General features: G+C 45.9%; 1 protein-coding gene across 1 annotated transcript; it reads left to right on the top strand.

Annotated features, from left to right (window-relative positions):
* Window positions 1-1,520: 1,520 nt before the first annotated feature.
* Window positions 1,521-4,150, top strand: LOC102562704 (myelin P2 protein-like). The gene is made up of 4 exons (XM_006261856.2): window positions 1,521-1,593; window positions 2,692-2,864; window positions 3,653-3,748; window positions 4,014-4,150. The coding sequence occupies exons 1-4, from the start codon at window positions 1,521-1,523 to the stop codon at window positions 4,077-4,079; spliced, it is 408 nt and encodes a 135-aa protein (XP_006261918.2). The 3' UTR covers window positions 4,080-4,150.
* The last annotated feature ends 16,961 nt before the right edge of the window (window positions 4,151-21,111 follow it).

Genomic DNA, 21,111 nt, shown 5'->3' with positions numbered 1-21,111 from the left:
TTTTGCAAAGAATTCAAAAAGACTACAACAGGTTAGAATATATTTAGTACTATAGGTTCCTATTTGAATTTTCTAGGTTTATCTTGTGAATTATGTCTGCACACCAAAAAATGGTAACATTGCCTGGCACTCTGTGGCACCCTTGAAAGGGTCTCAAAGCCACAACACCCTGGTTAAGTATCAATGCTATAAGTAACAGTCTGCTTTATAATATTTTAGACATAGACTGGGCCACTAGAACCCACCAGAACACAACTATGTAAGAGTAACTTTTAGGCAGTTAGAAGTAGAAGCTGCCATTTGCAGTTTCAATGGCACAAAGTATTTATCTAGACCAGGGTTAGGCAACATTTTTTGGCCAGAATGCCGAAAAAATCCACAATGCCTACCTTGGAAGGTGCTGGAGTGCCAGTATGCCAGAAAAAACAAAACAAGGGCAGGGGATACATAGCAAGATGCCCTGCTTGTGCCCCTGCCCCCAGCCCTGCTGCCCTGTGCCCCCCACCCAAAGCCCCTGCCCCCCAGCCCTGGTCATGCCCTTGCCCCCCAGGCCTGCTCGTGCCACTGCTCCACAGCCCTGCTGCCCCTTGCCCCCCACCCAAAGCCCCTGCCTCCCAGCCCTGCTGCCCCAGCCCCCCATCCCAGGCTCCATGGCTATCAGCAGCTACCCAGAACCTGGACCAGCTGCAGCCAGGAGGCTACAAACAGCTGCTGCCTCCTTGCTCCTGGCCCCAGTTGTCCCCTGGCCCCAGGCTCTGGGAAGGCAGCAGGTACCAACACTGCGCCCATTACGGCTGGGCTGGGGCTGGGGCAGGGAGGCAGAAGCTGTTTGTAGCTTCCCGGCTGTAGCCAGCTGAGGCTCTGGGCTGCTCCCAGCAGGGCTTGCAGCCTCTCAGCCACCTGCTGGGAGCAGCCTGGGCTCCCGGCTGGCAGCAGCTACCCAGAGCCAGGGCTGGCTGCAGCTGGGAGGCTGAAAACAGCTGCTGCCTCCTGGCCCCAGCACGTGCCGAGGAAAATGGCCTCATGTGCCATGCTCAGCACGCATGCCAGGGGTTGCCAACCCCTGATTTAGACAATGGTTCCAAATGCTACCAGTGGGAAAGCTGGTTGCTGTAGAGCCAGCATAGCAGTAGAAGATAAGCAGCATGTGACTCCAGGTATACTGGTGGTGAGCACTGGCTTTATAAAAAAAAAAATGTTTAAGTAATATTATGATTACTTGAGGCAATTGCGTTCTTGAACTAGTAATTGTGCCTTAAAGACTTTGCTGCCATTATTTTGGAAGGGTGACTTGTCTGTCTTAATAGAAGCTGTTTTCAGCTTTACTGTATATCCTAGCTTTGGGTTTGGCATACAAGAAATACAATTGAAAGTCTGAGTACTTGATGTCTTTTCTGATTAGCCTTCTCTGAGAGTCACATGTTCAGGTCATCTTTCAAAGGAAATTTTCAGGGGCTTTGCAGTTTATGCTGTTTGTCTAGTCTTCTTTTGAGAATGGCTTGCTCTGTGACTCCTGAATCATGTGTGGTGTGTTTGTAGGAACTTGGAAGCTCAGCTCCAGTGAAAAACTTGATGACTATATGAAAGAGTTGGGTGAGACATGCTAAATGTGTGTGTCAGGGAAAGGGCTGCAAAAAATATGCTTCAGACGAACTTTGTTCCTGCATTTAGTAGTATTGTCCTTGGGGAGCTCTGTGCTTTGTTCCTTATTTTGGAGTGGACGTAAGTCAAAACTATATATGGAAATGGGAGAAAGATGCTTACATCACAGAGCCTATCTGTAGCCTTTCAACTACTTCTAGTGAAGAACTGGATAGCCTTTCTGGGATAAAGTTGGCTTTGTAAGATGACAGAGCCAAGATGATATATCAGTATCCAATGTGCTTGTTTATGGTTAAAGTGTATTACATACAGTAAGAGTTGACTTTCTGAGGTTTTTTCATGAACTAGTTTAGAGCTTATTTTGCTAACAGAACTGATTACATAGGGGCTGTGGAGTCTTTAAACTCTGGAATTTAACAGCTAGTGAGATTAAGCAGTTGAATGAGGTGGTTAAGTAGAAGTCTTGACTAGATGACCTCCTGAGGTCCCTTATAGCCTTTTTTCATATATTTAATTAAAAAAAATACAATGCTTGGACAAAGAATTCACCCTGCCTCTCTGGAGAGCTGAGTTACAGTAGTTATTTTGTGTTCAAGACTTGACCACAAAATGAATGTTCAAAGGTGCCTATTCATATCCCATGTAGCTTTTAATTTAAATCTAGAGGAAATAGAGCTCCTTTTTAAACTAGTTTAAAACTAATAAACAAGCCTTCTTCTGTTTTGACCTACAAATAGTTTGCATGTGAAAAACTACTCCCTGATGCAAAACTTCTATTATAGTTTGGGAACTAGAACACTGGTTCTAGACTTCACCTCCATAAGGAAGAATGACTTGTGCTTTTTCTGTGCCTTCTCCTACACCAGTTCTCTTCAAGAGAGAATGCACTTGTAATGCTGCTCTTATTTTCTAATATTTCTGATATAGAAATCCCTGTTTTCCCTGAAACAGGTTGTAAATAACATAGTAACAAGCCTCTGGAGAAGAGATCTGAGGTAAAGAAGAAACCAGTCCTATTCTTCCTCTTTTCAATGACTCATGACCTAGACACAAATAAGAATAAAATGTAAGATCTTGCCTGACTTGTAGGTGTGGGTTTAGCCACCCTAAAACTAGGTAGTCTGACAAAACCCAGTGTGATCATCAGCACTAATGGAAATGTGATAACCATTAAGACAAAGAGCACTTTCGAAAATACTGAGACTTCCTTCAAAGTGGGAGAGGAGTTTGAGGAAACCATAGTGGATAACAGAAAAGCCACGGTAAGGATTTTGGGAGGAGAATAGAAGAGGTGGAGGTTAAAGTGATGTTTGCTATACTACAACAACAACCACCACTACCACCACCATCAGTCCTTCCTATTCTCCCCTGCCCAGCAAACTGAAAGCTGTTAGTTGAATTGCTTCTAATCTGGAAAGAGTGGGTTCAGCACCTTAATTTACCATATTTTCGTGCATATATCCCACGGGTTATACGCAATTTTACCAAAAAAATGGATGGGTGAGGGCTATACGGGGGTGCGGGCTATCCACAGACTTTTTTCCCTCGCAGGGCCAGGGCCGGGGCCCGGCTGCGCCACCACTGCCGTTCCTGTGGGGGCTGGGGCCGGCTGCGCTGCCACAGGAGGACGGGGCCAGGGCCAGGGCCAGGGCCAGGGCAGGCCGGGCTGCGCCACGCCGCTCCCTGCTGGGCCCAGGCAGGCCAGGCTGTGCCGCCACTGCTGCCGGGGCTGCTGAGGGGGCCGGGGCCGGCTGCGCTGCCTCCCGGCTGGGCCCAGGCAGGCCGGGCTGCATTGCCGCTGCTGTGGGGGCTGGGGCCATGGAGGGCTGGGCTGCGTAGCCTCCCCGCTGGGCCTGAGCTGTGCCGCTGCTGCTGGGGCAGGCTGGGCTGCACCACCTCCCCGTGTATACGCCGCCATGGAGAATACACGGGTGCGGCGTATACATGGATTTATTTACAAAAATACAATTTTCCGTCAATTATACATGGGTGTGGTTTATACCCAAGGGCGGGGTATATGCGCGAAAATATGGTACTTGGTCTCTTGCAGAGTCTTGTGACCTTGGATGAGGGCTCATTGATTCAGGTGCAAAAGTGGGATGGAAAAGAGACTACAATGAAAAGGAAAATAATGGATGGGAAAGTGGTGATGGGGAGTTCTTTCTTGATACTAGGTTACTAAAACAAATGGGTCTTCACTAACCTTTTTAGCATTCCTCATCTAGCAAAGACCAATAGCAACTCTTCTGTAATCAGAAGGAAAACATCAGTGGTGAGGAAACCTCTAATACTGATGTTGCAATGTTGCTAGAGACCATTTTGAAGCCCTTTGTGGCAATATTCATCCATCTGCATATGGAAATATTTCTTGATTTGTGCTGTAGTAACCTTTCTCCTCCTCTTTCTCTTAGGAATGTACCATGAACAATATCAGCTGCACTACAGTATATGTATATGAGAAAGTGAGAGACTCCTAATTCCTACATACTGACCTGGAAGCTTCCCCTGAGAGAGCTCTGTGCAATCTTCTGTTCTCTCGAGCCTGTCTCAAAATAGTATATTCAAGTAACTTATTAAGCTTTGAAACACTGAATAGTGAAGTCTGTATACATTCTATGGATATCTTGCTTACAAAATCATAAAATGATGATATGGCTACCTCTTTTTAAACTGAGGAATAACTCAATACAATATTTGTCTTCCAATTTAGGAAAGATTTAGTGGAAGTCTCTTCCTCCCTCATCCTTCCATAATGCTCTAATATACTTCCTAAAAGTTCTGCCCAACTTCTGAGGGGGTATAACTATGAAGCTTTTATCTTGAATATGAATAGGTGTCCCAAGTCAGTTCCTGTAATGGTGTCACTTCTATCTCATTAAAATGCAATTACTCTGGCACGGTACCATCTTGTTATCATCTGCATAGGTGTAAATGACCAACGTGCAGGCAAGGCAAGGCAAGGATCGCAGGGGATGTCTTTGAAATGCTGTAGCTTCCTCTGTACAAATTGGTGTGGGGGCGTAGAGCAATGCTTTATGTCCCAGTCACTTGCTATAGAAAAGAAAGGAAAACTGCAACAGGGGTGCCTCTTATTTAGATCCCATCCCTGAAAAAATAAGAGCTCTCCTGCCATAAAAAAAAGAAAGGTGGTAAAGACAACAAGAGCATTGTCCCCAGTCCTTTACAGCAGTATGTTTTGAAGCTAACTTCTAATCTTTCCTCTCAAACAGTGGTTCTCAATCCCTTTAGACTTGAGGCACCCCTCAGAAAAAGCCAGGTCCTAGTTTTCACTCCAGTTTTGACTAAGGAAAGACAATAGGAGAATTGTCTCTTGGAAAGACTGACAGGCACAATACTTTTACCACTATGGATTTCTATTTGAGGTCTCTGGGTTACCTAGTGAATTCTGTCTGCCTGCCTAGCAGTGATTATGGTGTCTGGCACCCCTGTAGTACCCTTGAAAGTATCTCCAGGCCCCTCAGGATGCTGTAGCACCCTGGTTGAGAATCATTGCTCTAGAAGGAAGTTTTACTCTAGCACCCCTTTGTCCTCCCAGAGTTTGGTAGGCCTCTTCTTTCCTGCAATATTTATAAAGTGAAGGGAGATGCTACCTGGATTCCTCTGCCTTGTAGCACAAAGGCTATAATAGTTGGGCAACATGCCCATTCAAATGTACTTTGCACGCACATGTACTTCATTCCTGATACTTGAAACAGGATGATAGAGTCCCTGCAAGCCAAGAAAAGGGAGGATTTAGGGCATCTTGGAAACATGCTGATTTAGCATGTCTCACTACTCCCACCCATGGTCAATATAATATTGTGCTCCTACTGGTGCAAAGTAGTATGTATGGAACATGCACCCAGCAGCCCATCTGGGGGTGGGCGGGGGGGGGGGGAGGGGGGGAGTAAAATGGTGCTCCCCTATCTGCTGTTTTTTTTTCTCACAACAGGCTCAGCCCTGTGTCCAGTAGCATATCTGGGGAAGGGAGAACAGCCCCCTAGGGGTGATTTCCAGGGAGCTCATGCCATGGGACTCCTGTGCTGGATTCTCTCTCCCTCTCTGCCATTGCTGCTCAAGCTGTCTGCACACGGAAGGCAGCAGCAGTTGTTTTCCCTGTGCCAAGAACACAGGAAGGTAAGACTTTCCTTCCTTTTCCACTCCATCCCACCAGCTGTACAGCAGGTGGCATATGCCATCCCCCTGGCCTGGGAACTGAATGACCTCACTATGCCTCTTTAGACAAGCTACCTTTAAAAACTTTAGTGTGTGGAGTGGGGAGAGTGGGATGAAAGGGGGATTCTCACTCTCTAATTTCTTGAATTATTATGGGATCTGATCCTAATGGTCTCACTTGTCTTCTTCCTCTGGGGGCCTGCTGGCTGCAAAGAATAGGGTATAAGATATTACATCTGTTGAGTGAAGATGGCAATATCTGGCTCATAATTTGGATCTGACTGTTGATGTTGGTTACTACTGCTAACTGAACAGGGTACCCTTAGATAAAATAAATAAGTAGTGCTGATCCCAAGGAACGCAAACATGGGTTTGCAGTATTTGTCCACACCCCTGGTACAGACTCTGAGTTGGGGAGGGAGCACCTGTGCTAGCAACTGCACCTTCAAATATTAGGATGATGGAATGCAGTTATGTGATTTTACTTACAAAATCAGAGAATCTCTGTTCCTGTGTCATGATCTGAAGCTGTGAATCAAAGCCCTTCCTCTCAAATGTGTGTAGGCACTAGTGTGGCTTTATAAAAACCTGACTGGTATAGATCAGTAAGCTGCATAATCATTTAGCAAGTTGTATTGACTATACCTCGGTTGCTCGGGGTTGCAGGGGGACAGTCAGGAAGGCCAAGGCGGAGATGGAACTGGGACTAGCCACCCGGATTAAGGACAACAAGAAGTCCTTTTTTAAATACATAGGGGGCAAAAAAAAGGTACCCGGTGATGTGGGGCCTCTGCAAGACATGCTAGGAAATCCGGTTGTTGCACCAGATGACAAGGCTAACCTATTTAACAATTTCTTTGCCTCCATTTTCCTGAGCAGGGACCAGATCAGCCCATCTGCCGGGATCCCCTCAGGCCCCGGGGCAGGTGTACCCAGGCCTAGGGTCAGTGAGGACCTAGTCAGGGAACTTCTGGAGGGACTGGATGTATTTAAATCAGCTGGTCCTGACGACCTTCACCCCAGAGTGCTGAGGGAATTAGCAGAGGTCATTGTGGGACCCCTGGCATGACTTTAGGAGCACTCGTGGTGCTCTGGCCAGGTGCCAGAGGACTGGAAAAGGGCCAATGTTGTTCCCATTTTCAAAAAAGGGAGGAAGGAGAACCCAGGAAACTATAGGCCAGTTAGTCTTACCTCGATCCTGGGTAAGCTTTTTGAGAGAATTATCCTGGCGCATGTCCACGAGGGACCAGCAGGAGAGGTGATGCTTAGGGGCAACCAACATGGGTTCATTAGAGGCAGGTCCTGTCCGACCAACCTGGTGGCCTTCTATGACCAGGTCACAAAATCCTTAGACGCAGGGGTAGCCATGGACATAGTCTTTCTGGACTTCAGGAAGGCCTTCGACACTGTCTCTTGCCCCATTCTCATTAAAAAACTAAGGGACTGTGGTGTCGACACCTACACAGTCAAATGGGTTGCTAACTGGCTGAGGGGCCACACCCAGAGAATGTGGTGGACGGGTCATTTTCAACCTGGAGGGATGTGGGCAGTGGGGTCTCCCAGGGCTCGGTCCTTGGACCCGCACTGTTCAACATTTTTATCAGTGACTTGGACGAGGGGGTAAAAAGCACCCTATTTAAATTTGCCGATTACACTAAGATGTGGGGGGGAAGTGGGCATGCTAGAAGGGAGGAATAGGCTGCAATCGGACCTAGACAGGTTACAGGGGTGGGCAGATGAGAACAGGATGGGTTTCAACACTGACAAGTGCAAGGTGCTGCACCTGAGGAGGAAGAACCAACAGCATACCTACAGGCTGGGGAACTCTCTTCTTGTCAGTGCAGAGGAAGAAAAGGATCTTGGAATCATTATTGAGGCCAAAATGAACATGGGCTGACAGTGTGGGGACGCGGCCAGTAAAGCCAACCATACCTTGTCATGCATCCACAGATGCATCTCAAGCAGGTCCAAGGAGAGGATCCTCCCCCTTTATGTGGCACTGGTCAGGCCGCAGTTGGAGTACTGCATCCAGTTCTGGGCGCCGCACTTCAGGAGGGATATGAACAACATGGAGAGGGTCCAGAGGAGGGGCACCCGCATGATCAGGGGCAGCAGGGCAGGCCCTACGAGGAGAAGCTAAGGGACCTGAACCTGTTCAGCCTCCACAAGAGAAGGTTGAGGGGGGATCTAGTGGCCTGTTACAAACTAGTGAGAGGGGACCAGCAGGCATTGGGGGAGTCCCTGTTCCCCTGAGCATTACCAGGAGTGACTAGAAATAATGGTCACAAGCTGGCAGAGGGTAGAGTCAGACTAGACATCAGAAGGCGCTACTTCACAGTCAGGGTGGCTAGACCTGGAACCAACTTCCAAGAAAAGTGGTGCTGGCTCCTACTCTGGGGGGTTTTAAGAGGAGGCTAGATGATCACCTTGCTGGGGTCGTTTGACCCCAGTACTCTTTCCTGCAATGGCAGGGGTTCGGACTTGATGATCTGTCAAGGTCCCTTGCGACCCTACAAATTATGAAACTACAACCTCTTGCTTCGAGCAGAATTTGGTGCTTTAGAATTGCCGTGGTGGGGTGGGAGGTGAAATTCAGGAAAATTGTCTCCAATGTGTTCTAATTCAAGGACACTTCAAAGTGACTCTCTAGTTAGAATTACATGATTATATTAGTCAGGGCAGTGGACTGTGACTTGGGTTCCAGTCCCAGATTTACCACTTGCTGTGTAACTTTGGTTTAGTACAGAGGTTGTCCAACTGGCAGCCCTATATGCCACATGTGAGGCCCCTCCTTAGGCACAATATTATTATGGTGCTATGGTGGTCAGGAGCTCTAGGCTTCTTCTCTCTCTTCTGGCTTCTGCTTCCTGCTCTGGTCCTGGGGCAGAGTGGGACAGTGGAATGCTGGTCATGGAGGAGCCTTTGCTGCCCATGCTTTGCACACAGCCATTACGTGCAGGTAGGAGCAGAGCAAGGTTGTCCAGGCCGCACACATGACTGGCAGCAGAGCCAGGTTGCATGCAGTGAGGTGGGGAAAAGGGCTGCTCATACAGTAAGGGAGACCCCAGGAGGACCACCACTGCAGCATACAGCCCATGGGGCATGTGACTCCCTACCCTCCAGAAGTTGGACAGCTCTGAGTTAGAGAAATAACCTTAATAAAACCAATTCTAAAAATATAGGTTGGGTCACCTGATTTATAAAGCCTGACACTAACTCTGCATCATTAGCTACAGCACTGAACCAGTGGAACAGACACCTCTACTGTTTAAATGATCTGCTGTATCCTTTCTCCTCCTCCATCACTCTGCAAGTGCCTTTGGGTTTCACCGGGACAATCTCTTCTGAAAAATCTTCAGATTTGCTACTAGTTTTAAATATTCCCCTATCTGTCTTTGCACCAAATCAGGAAAGCAGTAGTTCTTGTCTTCTTGTTTACTGGTATAGTGTTTTCAAACTATTATCCCAGCTTGTAGGAGAGTGTGGTGTTTTCTGGTGGGATATTCTCCTTTGATTTAGACCCACGCTGATGTCCACATTGGGATTATCTGAGCAGTCCTTTTTCCTATGCTGCTTTATTGCAAAGAACCGTTTAATGTTTCATTGTATTCTCTAAACCAATTTATGTTCCTATTGTCTTCAATGGGTTTTTGATTAGGTCCATCATAAGAAACCAACACATAAATTTCTCTACATCCTTCCTTTCTAATGTTTTGACACTTCAGTAGAGAACCACCATTTTCTTACTTGAGAGCCCTAAAGATAATGTAGTTCAGCAAGCATACTTTTAAACCTTGTGAATATTTCCACAGATATTTTTTTTAAAAACCCACATTGTTTTCTGAAGCAAACTGCTTGCAAAAAAAAGATACAAAAAGATAATAAATGTAGTTCCAGTAGTGCAATGTCTGCAAGTGTCTCAGAAGTAGCCACATGTCAGTTATTATCACTGCAGTTAATGAAGAAAGGTTGTCAAAATAAATGCCAATTAAAAAAAGAGTAAAATGAGACAGCTAGAAAATAAAGAGCTTGAACTGGCAACTACTTGAAGTTTGAAGGAGTATTAATGAGTGACCATTAATGCACTCTCTCTTGCTCTCACTCAGTCACTGTCTCTCTCTCTCTCTCGTGCTCACTCTCTCACACACATACACACGCACACACACATATGCGTGTATCTGCACATATGTCTGAGTGATACAGGAGCTGACACATTTATTTCTTTGGGAAACTTAAAAGTTTGGTTTGTAAATTGACTGGAATAGTAGGAAGTGAATTATATAATTGGAATTATGTAACTTTTTACCTTGCGCAAGTTCATTTTTGTCTTTTCTACATGAACACTGCTCATTTCAGTTCTTCCTTTTAATATGTCCTCCTATTATAAAAATATACTTTAGACGGGTGACCAAGTTTGGGGCTATCAATTTGCAGGGCATATACTGTATGTATCTGCTTTCAGTATTGTGGTAAAATAAATAGAAACAAAACCTTTGTGTCTATTATCTCTTCTTTGTCTTGTCCTTATATCATCGGTTGCTTGTTCCTCCTCTGTGCTACATATTCAATACATATTTAAATAAAAGTTGTCAAGGTTTAGCTGTCTAAACAACAGAATTTCTTCCCAGTAGATGTGGACATTCATGTTAATGCAGAAATCTCCTATATGTGAGCTCCAGCTTGGAACCTGGAAACTCATTTCCAGTGAAAATTCTGAGGAATATATACAATAATCAGGTGAGAAATGACATCTTGACAGGAGTCTAGAACTGTCCAGTTCAGATGGCATTCTGAATCTGCACTTTGCTCTGGGTTATGCATATTTTTCTTCATAGGCTTCACTTTGTAGGTCACTAGGATTTCACTGGGGGATTAAGCTGTATTGTAACAACCCTTACCATGATATGGTATGTGGTATTTTCCAGAAAATTTAGATTACATTACAATTGAATTCTGTGTATCTTCAGGAAGCCTATTGCTCAAAGTCAAGCAAAGGAAAAATCTGGCTCTAAAAATGTGTTTATTTGGGGGAATACTTATAAAACAAAACTCTCACCATTGGCATGGAACAAGATTATCAAAAATATGCCAAAAAGAGAAAACAGGTGAAGGGGTGGAGTCCTCTTTACATGTTGTTGAGGAGAGCAGTGTGTGAACACATCTGGTTGGAGTTTTTGAGGTCTCTCTTGTATTTCTGCCTTTCCTGGGATCAAGCTGTCTCAAAGTGACCTATCACCTGGACAAGGGGGAAGAGATTGATGTCATATAGTTTGACTTTAAAAGACTTTAAAAAAGCCTTCAATCCCATGATCACCTCTTAGCAAAACTGGCTAACTGGCCTCGGCCTCATCACAATCTGCTGGCTGGGGAATAGGCTCCACAGTAGGACCCAGAGGGTGGTGGTTGACGGAAGTCAATCGTCGTGGTGCCCTGTGACCAGTGGGGTCCCTCAAGGCTCTGTCCTAGGGCCTATACTATTTAACATCTTCATCACTGATGTGGACATTGGTGTCAGAAGTGGACTGGCCATGTTTGCCGGCAACACCAAACTCTGGGGTAAAGCATCCACACCTGAGGACAGGAGGGTGATCCAGGCAGACCTGGACAGGCTCAGGAAATGGGCGGATGAGAACCTGATGGTGTTTAACACTGAAAAATGCAATGTTCTCCACCTTGGGAGGAAAAACCTACAGCATCCTTATAGGCTCGGCAGTGCTACACTGGCTAGAACTATGGACGAAAGGGACTTGGGGGTCATGCTTGACCACAAGATGAACATGAGCCTTCAGTGTGATGCTGCAGCTAGTAAAGCGAGCAAAATGCTGGCTTGCATCCATAGATGCTTCTCAAGCAAATCCCAGGACGTCGTTCTCCCATTGTATCGGCCTTGGTGAGGCTGCAGCTGGAGTACTGCATCCAGTTTTGGGCTCCACAATTCAAAAAGGATGTGGAGAAGTTTGAGAGAGCATAGAGGAGAGCCACACGCATGATCAGAGGTCAGGAAAACAGACCTTATGAAAAGAGGCTGAGAGCCATGGGACTCTCAGCCTGGAAAAGCACAGGCTCAGGGGTGATCTGGTGGCCACCTATAAGTTTATCAAGGGTGCTCACCAGGATCTGGGGGAACATTTGTTCACCAGAGCGCCCTGAGGGATGACAAGGTTGAACAGTCACAAACTCCTCCATGACCAATTCAGGCTGGACATAAGGAAGAATTTCTTTACTGTCCGAGCCCCCAAGGTTTGGAATAGACTGCTGCCAGAGGTGGTTTAAGCACCTACTTTGAACACCTTCAAGAGACATTTTGGATGCTTATCTTGCTGGGATCCTATGATCCCTGCTGACTTCCTGCCCCTGGGGCAGGGGGCTGGACTTGATGATCTTCCAAGGTCCCTTCCAGCCCTAATGTCTATGAATCTATGAAAAATGTGCCTTACATTTAGATTTAGATACGGTTTTGGGTCAGTCTTATTTATTATGACCAAGGTCCTTCCACTGAAAATGCTTTACCTCAAGTACCCAAGAAGTCTAAATGGTGACCATTATTGGTGGCAAATACAAGAACTTACACAGTGCCCTCTTTTTCATTTCCAGGAGCTTTGCCCAGAGGAAAATAGGCAGGTTAGCCAAAGCCCCAAAAACAGTCAGTATGGATGGGGATGTGGTGACCACTATAACAGAGATCCTTTAAAATTACAAAAATCTTCAAACTGGGACAAGAGTTTGAGAAAATTGCTCAGATAAGAAAAATCAAGGCAAGGTCTTTAAAATTATCTCTAGGAAGGGCCTAAATCTATTAGAGTGGGGATGAATGGCATTTTTTTATTTTGATGCTAGAATCTATATCTAAATTATGATTAGAACAAAACATGCCTTTTTATAAGCAAGTTGATATTGAGAAGGAACTCTTGCAGATGACAGGAATAATGTGGGGCGTATTAATTTCAGAGTAAGTTTCCTCCATGTTTTGTATAACTCAGAACAGTTTTTCACATTTTTTCTGTGCCTTTCTGCAGAGCAGAAAAGCAATCAATGGCTCAAGGACTCACAGGGAGAAATGGGATGAAGTGACCATAATGAAGGGGAGAACTGTGAAGACAGCATTGGTGAGTTTCTTACCACTATATCATCACCAGGAGTTTGCCCAGGAACTGGCTGAGGCAGCTTGCTCCAGGACCATGGTTGTCATGGGTGACTTCAATTACCCAGACATCTTGTGGGAGGATCGCTCAGCAAAATCTGAGCGGTCGTAGAGCTTCCTCTCGTGCGTGGATGACCTCTACCTGATTCAAGAAGTCTATGGGCCAACGAGAGGCAAAGCGCTGCTTGACCTGGTACTGGCTACTGGGGATGACCTAGTCAGCGACCTAGTGATTGATGGGAAGCTGGGTGACAGCGACCACGAGCTGATCACCTTCACCATCCGCCGAAAAGCTGGCAAGTCAGTCAGCAACACGCAAGTCCTTGACTTGAGGAAAGCTGACTTTGACAAGCTCAGGAGGCTTGTCAGTGAGGCCCTAAGGGACTGTGACCACAGGGAGAGGGGAGTTCAAGAAGAGTGGTTGCTCCTCAAGGGAGCGATCCTCAATGCACGAACTAAGTCTATTCCATCTCGGAGGAAAGGCAGCAAGAGGGCACAGCAGCCCCCCTGGCTCTCCAGGGACCTAGCAGACCTCCTGAGGCTAAAAAGAAAGGCCTACAAAGGATGGAGGATGGGAGTCACCTCCAAGGAGGATTATTCTGCACTGGTCCGGTCCTGTAGGGAGCAGACCAGGAAAGCCAAGGCTGCAACTGAACTCCAGCTAGCTTCGAGCATCAAGGACAATAAAAAGTCCTTTTTCAGATATGTGGGGAGCCGGAGGAAAAGCAGGGGCAACGTTGGACCCCTGCTGAACCAGATGGGGCAACTGACAACTGACACCCAGGAAAAAGCCAACCTATTAAATAGGTACTTTGCGTCGGTCTTTCATCAGCCCCATGGGACGCCCATGCCCGCTACAGGGCCAGGAAGTCCAGGTGAGGGTGATCCCCTGCCCTCCATTAATGCTGACTTCATGAAGGAACATCTTGAGAAGCTGGATACCTTCAAGTCAGCCGGCCCTGACAATCTTCACCCCAGGGTACTCAAGGAGCTGGCGAGCATCATAGCCCAGCCTCTAGCGCCGATCTTTGAAAACTCTGGGCGCTCTGGTGTAGTGCCCGAAGACTGGAAGAAGGCCAATGTGGTGCCTATCTTCAAGAAAGGGAGGAAAGTGGATCCGGCTAACTATAGGCCCATCAGCCTGACTTCTATCCCGGGGAAGATCTTAGAAAAGTTTATTAAGGAGGCCATCCTTAATGGACTGGCCGACGCCAACATCTTAAGGGATAGCCAGCACGGGTTTGTTGCGGGTAGGTCTTGCTTGACCAATCTCATTTCCTTCTACGACCAGGTGACCTATCACCTGGACAAGGGAGATGAGATTGATGTCATATATCTTGACTTCAAAAAAGCCTTCGATCTGGTGTCCCATGATCGTCTCTTGGAGAAGCTGGCCAATTGTCGCCTTGGGTCCTCCACGATCCACTGGCTGGAAAATTGGCTCCGGGGTCGGACCCAGAGGGTAGTAATTGATGGAAGTCACTCATCGTGGTGTCCTGTGACCAGTGGGGTCCCCCAGGGCTCTGTCCTTGGACCCATACTGTTCAACATCTTCATTAATGATGTGGACACTGGAGTCAGAAGCGGACTGGCCAAGTTTGCCGATGACACCAAACTTTGGGGCAAAGCATCCACACCAGAAGACAGGCAGGTGATCCAGGCTGACCTGGACAGGCTCAGCAAGTGGGCGGACGAGAATCTGATGGTGTTCAACGCCGATAAATGCAAGGTTCTCCACCTTGGGAAGAAAAGCCCGCAGCATCCTTATAGGCTCGGCAGTGCTATGTTGGCTAGCACTATGCAAGAAAGAGACTTGGGGGTCATCATTGACCACAAGATGAACATGAGCCTGCAGTGCGATGCTGCTGTTAGTAAAGCGACCAAAACGCTGGCTTGCTTTCATAGATGCTTCTCAATCAAATCCCGGGACATCATTCTCCCCCTGTACTCGGCCTTAGTGAGGCCGCAGCTGGAGTACTGCGTCCAGTTTTGGGCTCCACAATTCAAAAAGGATGTGGAGAAGCTTGAGAGAGTCCAGAGAAGAGCCACGCGCATGATCAGAAGTCAGGGAAGCAGACCCTACGATGACAGGCTGAGAGCCCTAGGGCTCTTTAGCCTGGAAAAGCGCAGGCTCAGGGGTGATCTGATGGCCACCTACAAGTTTATCAGGGGTGACCACCAGTATCTGGGGGAACGTTTGCTCACCAGAGCGCCCCAAGGGATGACAAGGTTGAATGGTCACAAACTACTAGAAGATCGTTTCAGGCTGGACATAAGGAAGAATTTCTTTACTGTCCGAGCTCCCAAGGTCTGGAACAGCCTGCCACCGGAGGTGGTTCAAGCGCCTACATTGAACACCTTCAAGAGCAAACTGGATGCTTATCTTGCTGGGATCCTATGACCCCAGCTGACTTCCTGCCCTTTGGGCGTGGGGCTGGACTCAATGATCTTCCAAGGTCCCTTCCAGCCCTAATGTCTATAAAATCTATGAAATCACTAAGTGTTGAAAGTATTCAGCCTGTATCTGAAAAGTTCAGTTCTACTTGTATGATATATTCAAATCTGAATTAAAAAAAGACTAAATTAATAGTTTGGGAAATAACTTCCTCAAGCATTTGAGGCAGGAGCAAATGCAGATTATGAGTTAGTACTGAGGCAGGCAAGGTTCTTTGGGTAGATGTGATATTTTTATTAAACCAACTAAATAGTTGGGAAAAAAAAGTTCTTAGCAAGCTTTTGGGCGCAGTCACCCTTTGTCAGGCATAGGGAGTCTCTTCTAGTCTGAGACGCCGAGGAGTTAGGACTGATACCCTGTAAAATTCAGATGAGCTCCATCTTCCTGCAGTAAATTAGCATGAAGCTAACTGCTGCCTCCATGTGTTCTAGCTGAAGGACATTTTAAAGGCAAAAAACACTGAGATGTATCTGTCACTATATTTCGGGATTGTTTTACAAGCTGTTGTGAACCAATTTTACTGAACTAAAATAGTTGTGTTAAATTCAGTGCCCCTCCCCCCCCCTTCTGGGGGGTTGTTTATTTCGTTAAAAAGTGCCTGAAATAGATTTAACATCATCTGAAACTGAGTCAAGTCCCTCAGGTTCCTCACTCCTAGTTGGTTAAAGAGTAACTTACCCTGTTTGCTTTAAAGGAAATAACTATTCTCCCTCCAGTATTCACATCCTGCTTTACCAGAAGTGGGTCAGCAATTAATTAATTCCATGGTCTTGAAAAAAATGGGTTACATACTTCCCCATTTTGAACATCAATGTGCATTTTCTTGAGTCAGCTTTAAATAATAGGCCAGGCATTAAGCCTGAACTCTGCAAGACATGTATAGTTAGTAGCTCCAGATCCAAGGCCTCTAAATGTTGGGGCATCCTCAGGCGCTCAAGTTTCTGTAGAATTTTACACTGCCACACACTTGTCCCTTGTAATAAAGGAAAGAGGGGACAATGACATGTCCCTGTACTCCAGTGACCCCTATTGAATGACTGGGAGCTTGGTGCCATAGGCAGCCTGATGTGGGTCAAAGCCTAACTTTCACTAGGCATCATACCAGCACCCAAGGACCCTAAGATTAATGAAGCATGAAGGGGACTTAAAACTATCTTATTTCTTGGCACTCTTACCCTACTAAAATCTTATGACAAACCCAGTTGAACTGGACCTGAAGTTGTGGCCATTCAAACAATTCAGAATTCCTGATAGGTTACTAGCAGCACCTAAACTAAGAAGTTTAAAAGTCATCATTGTTTCATTGCTGATCATTTTAGCAGAAATATCCCACTAAAAGCTTTTCACACAAACCCATGCAGCCTCACACATCACCTCAAGTGTCTCCTTTTCCTCTGATAGTTTCTCCAGTGAAGCTATGTCATGGCAATATAAATATGTGCAGTGTATTGGAAACCAAAAATGGGGATGGAGAGTGTAAAGTAAATATAAATGTGCTATATGAACAATATCTGCTATTTTATGACCTATGCCACTCAAGCAATATTGAACTGTAATTTCAGATCTATCAAATACAACTGCTATACGTGCTGGATTTTATTACTGTTAATTTACAACTATCTTATTTTTAAATTCAAAGCAAATACTTTCTAATTTTCAGTTTGCTACACCAAGGATCTACACAGTTCAGGGAAGTTACAGAATAAGTTATGTCCTCCTTGCCATAGGGCATGGAGGTCTCAGTGATCCCAGCTTGCTGGGTTGCCTGCTTTGAGCCTCTCCTTATACTCAGTTTCCACTGTTTCAAGTATATCTCAGTTTTTTTCAGTTTATTGTCATTGGTTCTAAAAATAGATCTAACGTTTGACCAAAATCCACACTCCTGACATCCTAACTTAGACATGTCACTTAGACCCTAATCAGAAATACCACTGGCTTGCCAAGGCACAGGCACACCTATTTATGCCTCTGGAGTACCCCTCCATAAAAATGCTTTTAATGTCCTCACACAATACTTGATGGTTTCTCAAATCAAGCAAGTGAGAACCAGGAGTGACAGACTGAACAGAACCTTATCAACAGAGGTTAACCATGAGATCTTTCCTGAAGCTAGCTGAAGAACCACTGTTAAGAACTGAATATTAAATCTTACTAGTCTAATTATTTCCTTTTGGTTCTTCAACTACTTTTTGTTCTTCTACAAAAGTGCTGGAAAGACTGCAGGGTTATTTTTTTGTGCATTTTTGCAGGGTGATGGGTAGAAGGAGATTATATTTTTGCTTCCATTCTATCTTGCAATTTTTCACAGTCCTGTTTCCAAAATCATAGGAAACTCGCTATTGACTGTAATAATTTAATCACTCCATTTTGCTATGAAACTACTGAGACAGTAATTAACACCGACTTTCCCATTTAGTTTTTTACTATGAATGACAATGACATCTACTTCATCAGTCTATGTGCTGGATCACCAGAGTCTGTGCCCATGTGTGCACTACTTCACCAGTCTGTGCACATGAATGCTACTTTCCCAGTCTGTGTGCTACTTCACCAAAGTCTGTGTGTGCACGCGTGCGTGCATGTGCTAATTCACCAGAATCTGTGTTTGCGTGCATGTGTGCTATTTCACCAGTCTATGTGCACGCGTGTGCTCCTTTACCAGTGTGTGTGTGTGTGTGTGTGTGTGTGTGTGTGTGTGTGTGTGTGTGTGAAGGAGAGAAAGTATGTCTCCACGTTAGCCTGGAATTTGGCTGCTGGCAGTCAACTTCATTTAGTGATGCTTACCATTCCATAAAACTAGACTTGCACCACTGTCTTTTATTATACTGTAGGGAAACAGGAACTATATTGAATAAAATATTTTGCCCTGGCACACATAACATTGTTGCTTATTTTCAATCAGATGACTTCTGCTGGTCCAGCTGACATAGCATATAATTAAGTATATTAATTATACTTAATATAATATACTTATGTACCAAGTATATAATTAAGACAAAACAAATTCCAGATGAGCTGAAGTGACTCAGTTGTGTTTGATGTACCTCCAAGAAGTGCTGAGAGGAAACGCAACTGTAAACCACCTTCATATTTGCCTGATCCTGGAGCCATCAAGTACCCACCCCATCCTTAGCACAAGTCAGAGCACGCTGAAGTCTGCTTGTTCTTGCATAGATTTCCAGAGGATTTGTACATGCAATCTGGGAACCAGCCAGCCACAGGGGCTTTCTGGCTATGTTTCTAATGCTATACAGTGCTCTAGAACTTAGTACAGATTTTCTCAGACAGCAGCAGTTTGATAACTGTCATTCTCTGACCGTTATTCTCTGAAAATGGGATGCTAAATTTCTTATTTATTAATGTATTGATGTAGCTAATAAGTGCCTCTAAGAAGTTACGTTCTAAGACTAATAATATCAAGCTTTTATACAGCTCTTGTTTCAGTAGTTTTCAGAAGACTTTACAAAGGAAGTTAGTATCATTCTCCCCCATTTAATAGATGGAGAAACTGAGGCACAGACCATGGAAGTGATTGCTTGAGGTTACCCAACACAACATTAGCAGAGTCAAAAATAAAATCTTTGTCTTCTGAGTACCGATCAAGTATTCTATCCACTAAGCCCTGCTGCCTCTATAATGAGAAACATAATTCTTCACTATGACATTTACAAATAATGATTGATACCGTGGTGTTCAAGGTAATGCTGTATGCTAGATGCAGGGAGGTGGTAATCTGAACAGTGACCATTGTTTTGAAACATCCTAATACCCTCCATGGACTATACAGTGACTTGGGCCAGACTGCAAGGAAATAACTGGGAAAGCTGTGTTGGATCTTATCGTGCATCTCTGGTAGAGTCAGAAATATGCTTTGATGAAAGTGATGATTCAGCGGGAGATCAAGATTCTAGATTTCAACAAATAATAAAAACAGAAGACAAATAGATCATAGATGTATATAATATGTATATGTTAAGGAAAGCTACGCATCCCTGCAAGCTGATATTGGCAACCAGGGTGGATGGCTGGAGACCCTCTGGGTTAAAATCCATGGGGAACAAGGCACAGGGGACACAATGGTGGGAGTCTATTACAGACCTCCCACCCAAAGTCCTGAGCTAGACCAGGAGTTTGCCCAGGAACTGGCTGAGGCAGCTTGCTCCAGGACCATGGTTGTCATGGGTGACTTCAATTACCCAGACATCTTGTGGGAGGATCGCTCAGCAAAATCTGAGCGGTCATAGAGCTTCCTCTCGTGCGTGGATGACCTCTACCTGACTCAAGAAGTCTATGGGCCAACAAGAGGCAAAGCGCTGCTCGACCTGGTGCTGGCTACTGGGGATGACCTAGTTGGCGACCTAGTGATCGATGGGAAGCTGGGTGACAGTGACCACAAGCTGATCACCTTCACCATCCGCCGAAAAGCTGGCAAGTCAGTCAGCAACACGGAAGTCCTTGACTTGAGGAAAGCCAACTTTGACAAGCTCAGGAGGCCTGTCAGTGAGGCCCTAAGGGACTGTGACCACAGGGAGAGGGGAGCTCAAGAAGAGTGGTTGCTCCTCAAGGGAGCAATCCTCAATGCACAAATTAAGTCTATTCCATCTCGGAGGAAAGGCAGCAAGAGGGCACAGCAGCCCCCCTGGCTCTCCAGGGACCTAGCAGACCTCCTGAGGCTAAAAAGAAAGGCCTACAAAGGATGGAGGATGGGAGTCACCTCCAAGGAGGATTATTCTGCACTGGTCCGGTCCTGTAGGGAGCAGACCAGGAAAGCCAAGGCTGCAACTGAACTCCAGCTAGCTTCGAGCATCAAGGACAATAAAAAGTCCTTTTTCAGATATGTGGGGAGCCGGAGGAAAAGCAGGGGCAATGTTGGACCCCTGCTGAACCAGATGGGGCAACTGACAACTGACGCCCAGGAAAAAGCCAACCTATTAAATAGGTACTTTGTGTCGGTCTTTCATCAGCCCCATGGGACGCCCATGCACGCTACTGGGCTGGGAAGTCCGGGTGAGGGTGATCCCCTGCCCTCCATTAATGCTGACTTCGTGAAGGAACATCTTGAGAAGCTGGATACCTTCAAGTCAGCCGGCCCTGACAATCTTCACCCCAGGGTACTCAAGGAGCTGGCGAGCATCATAGCCCAGCCTCTAGCGCCGATCTTTGAAAACTCTTGGCGCTCTGGTGTAGTGCCCGAAGACTGGAAGAAGGCCAATGTGGTGCCTATCTTCAAGAAAGGGAGGAAAGTGGATCCGGCTAACTATAGGCCCATCAGCCTGACTTCTATTCCAGGGAAGATCTTAGAAAAGTTTATTAAGGAGGCCATCCTTAATGGACTGGCCGACGCCAACATCTTAAGGGATAGCCAGCACGGGTTTGTTGCGGGTAGGTCTTGCTTGACCAATCTCATTTCCTTCTACGACCAGGTGACCTATCACCTGGACAAGGGAGATGAGATTGATGTCATATATCTTGACTTCAAAAAAGCCTTCGATCTGGTGTTCGATGATCGTCTCTTGGAGAAACTGGTCAATTGTTGCCTTGGGTCCCCCACGATCCACTGGCTGGAAAATTGGCTCCAGGGTCAGACCCAGAGGGTAGTAATTGATGGAAGTCACTCATCGTGGTGTCCTGTGACCAGTGGGGTCCCCCAGGGCTCTGTCCTTGGACCCATACTGTTCAACATCCTCATTAATGATGTGGACACTGGAGTCAGAAGTGGACTGGCCAAGTTTGCCGA

This window comes from Alligator mississippiensis, chromosome 3 (genome assembly GCF_030867095.1).
Source record: "Alligator mississippiensis isolate rAllMis1 chromosome 3, rAllMis1, whole genome shotgun sequence".
Classification (NCBI taxonomy): domain Eukaryota; kingdom Metazoa; phylum Chordata; order Crocodylia; family Alligatoridae; genus Alligator; species Alligator mississippiensis.
This window is presented reverse-complemented; position numbering and strand designations above follow the sequence as displayed.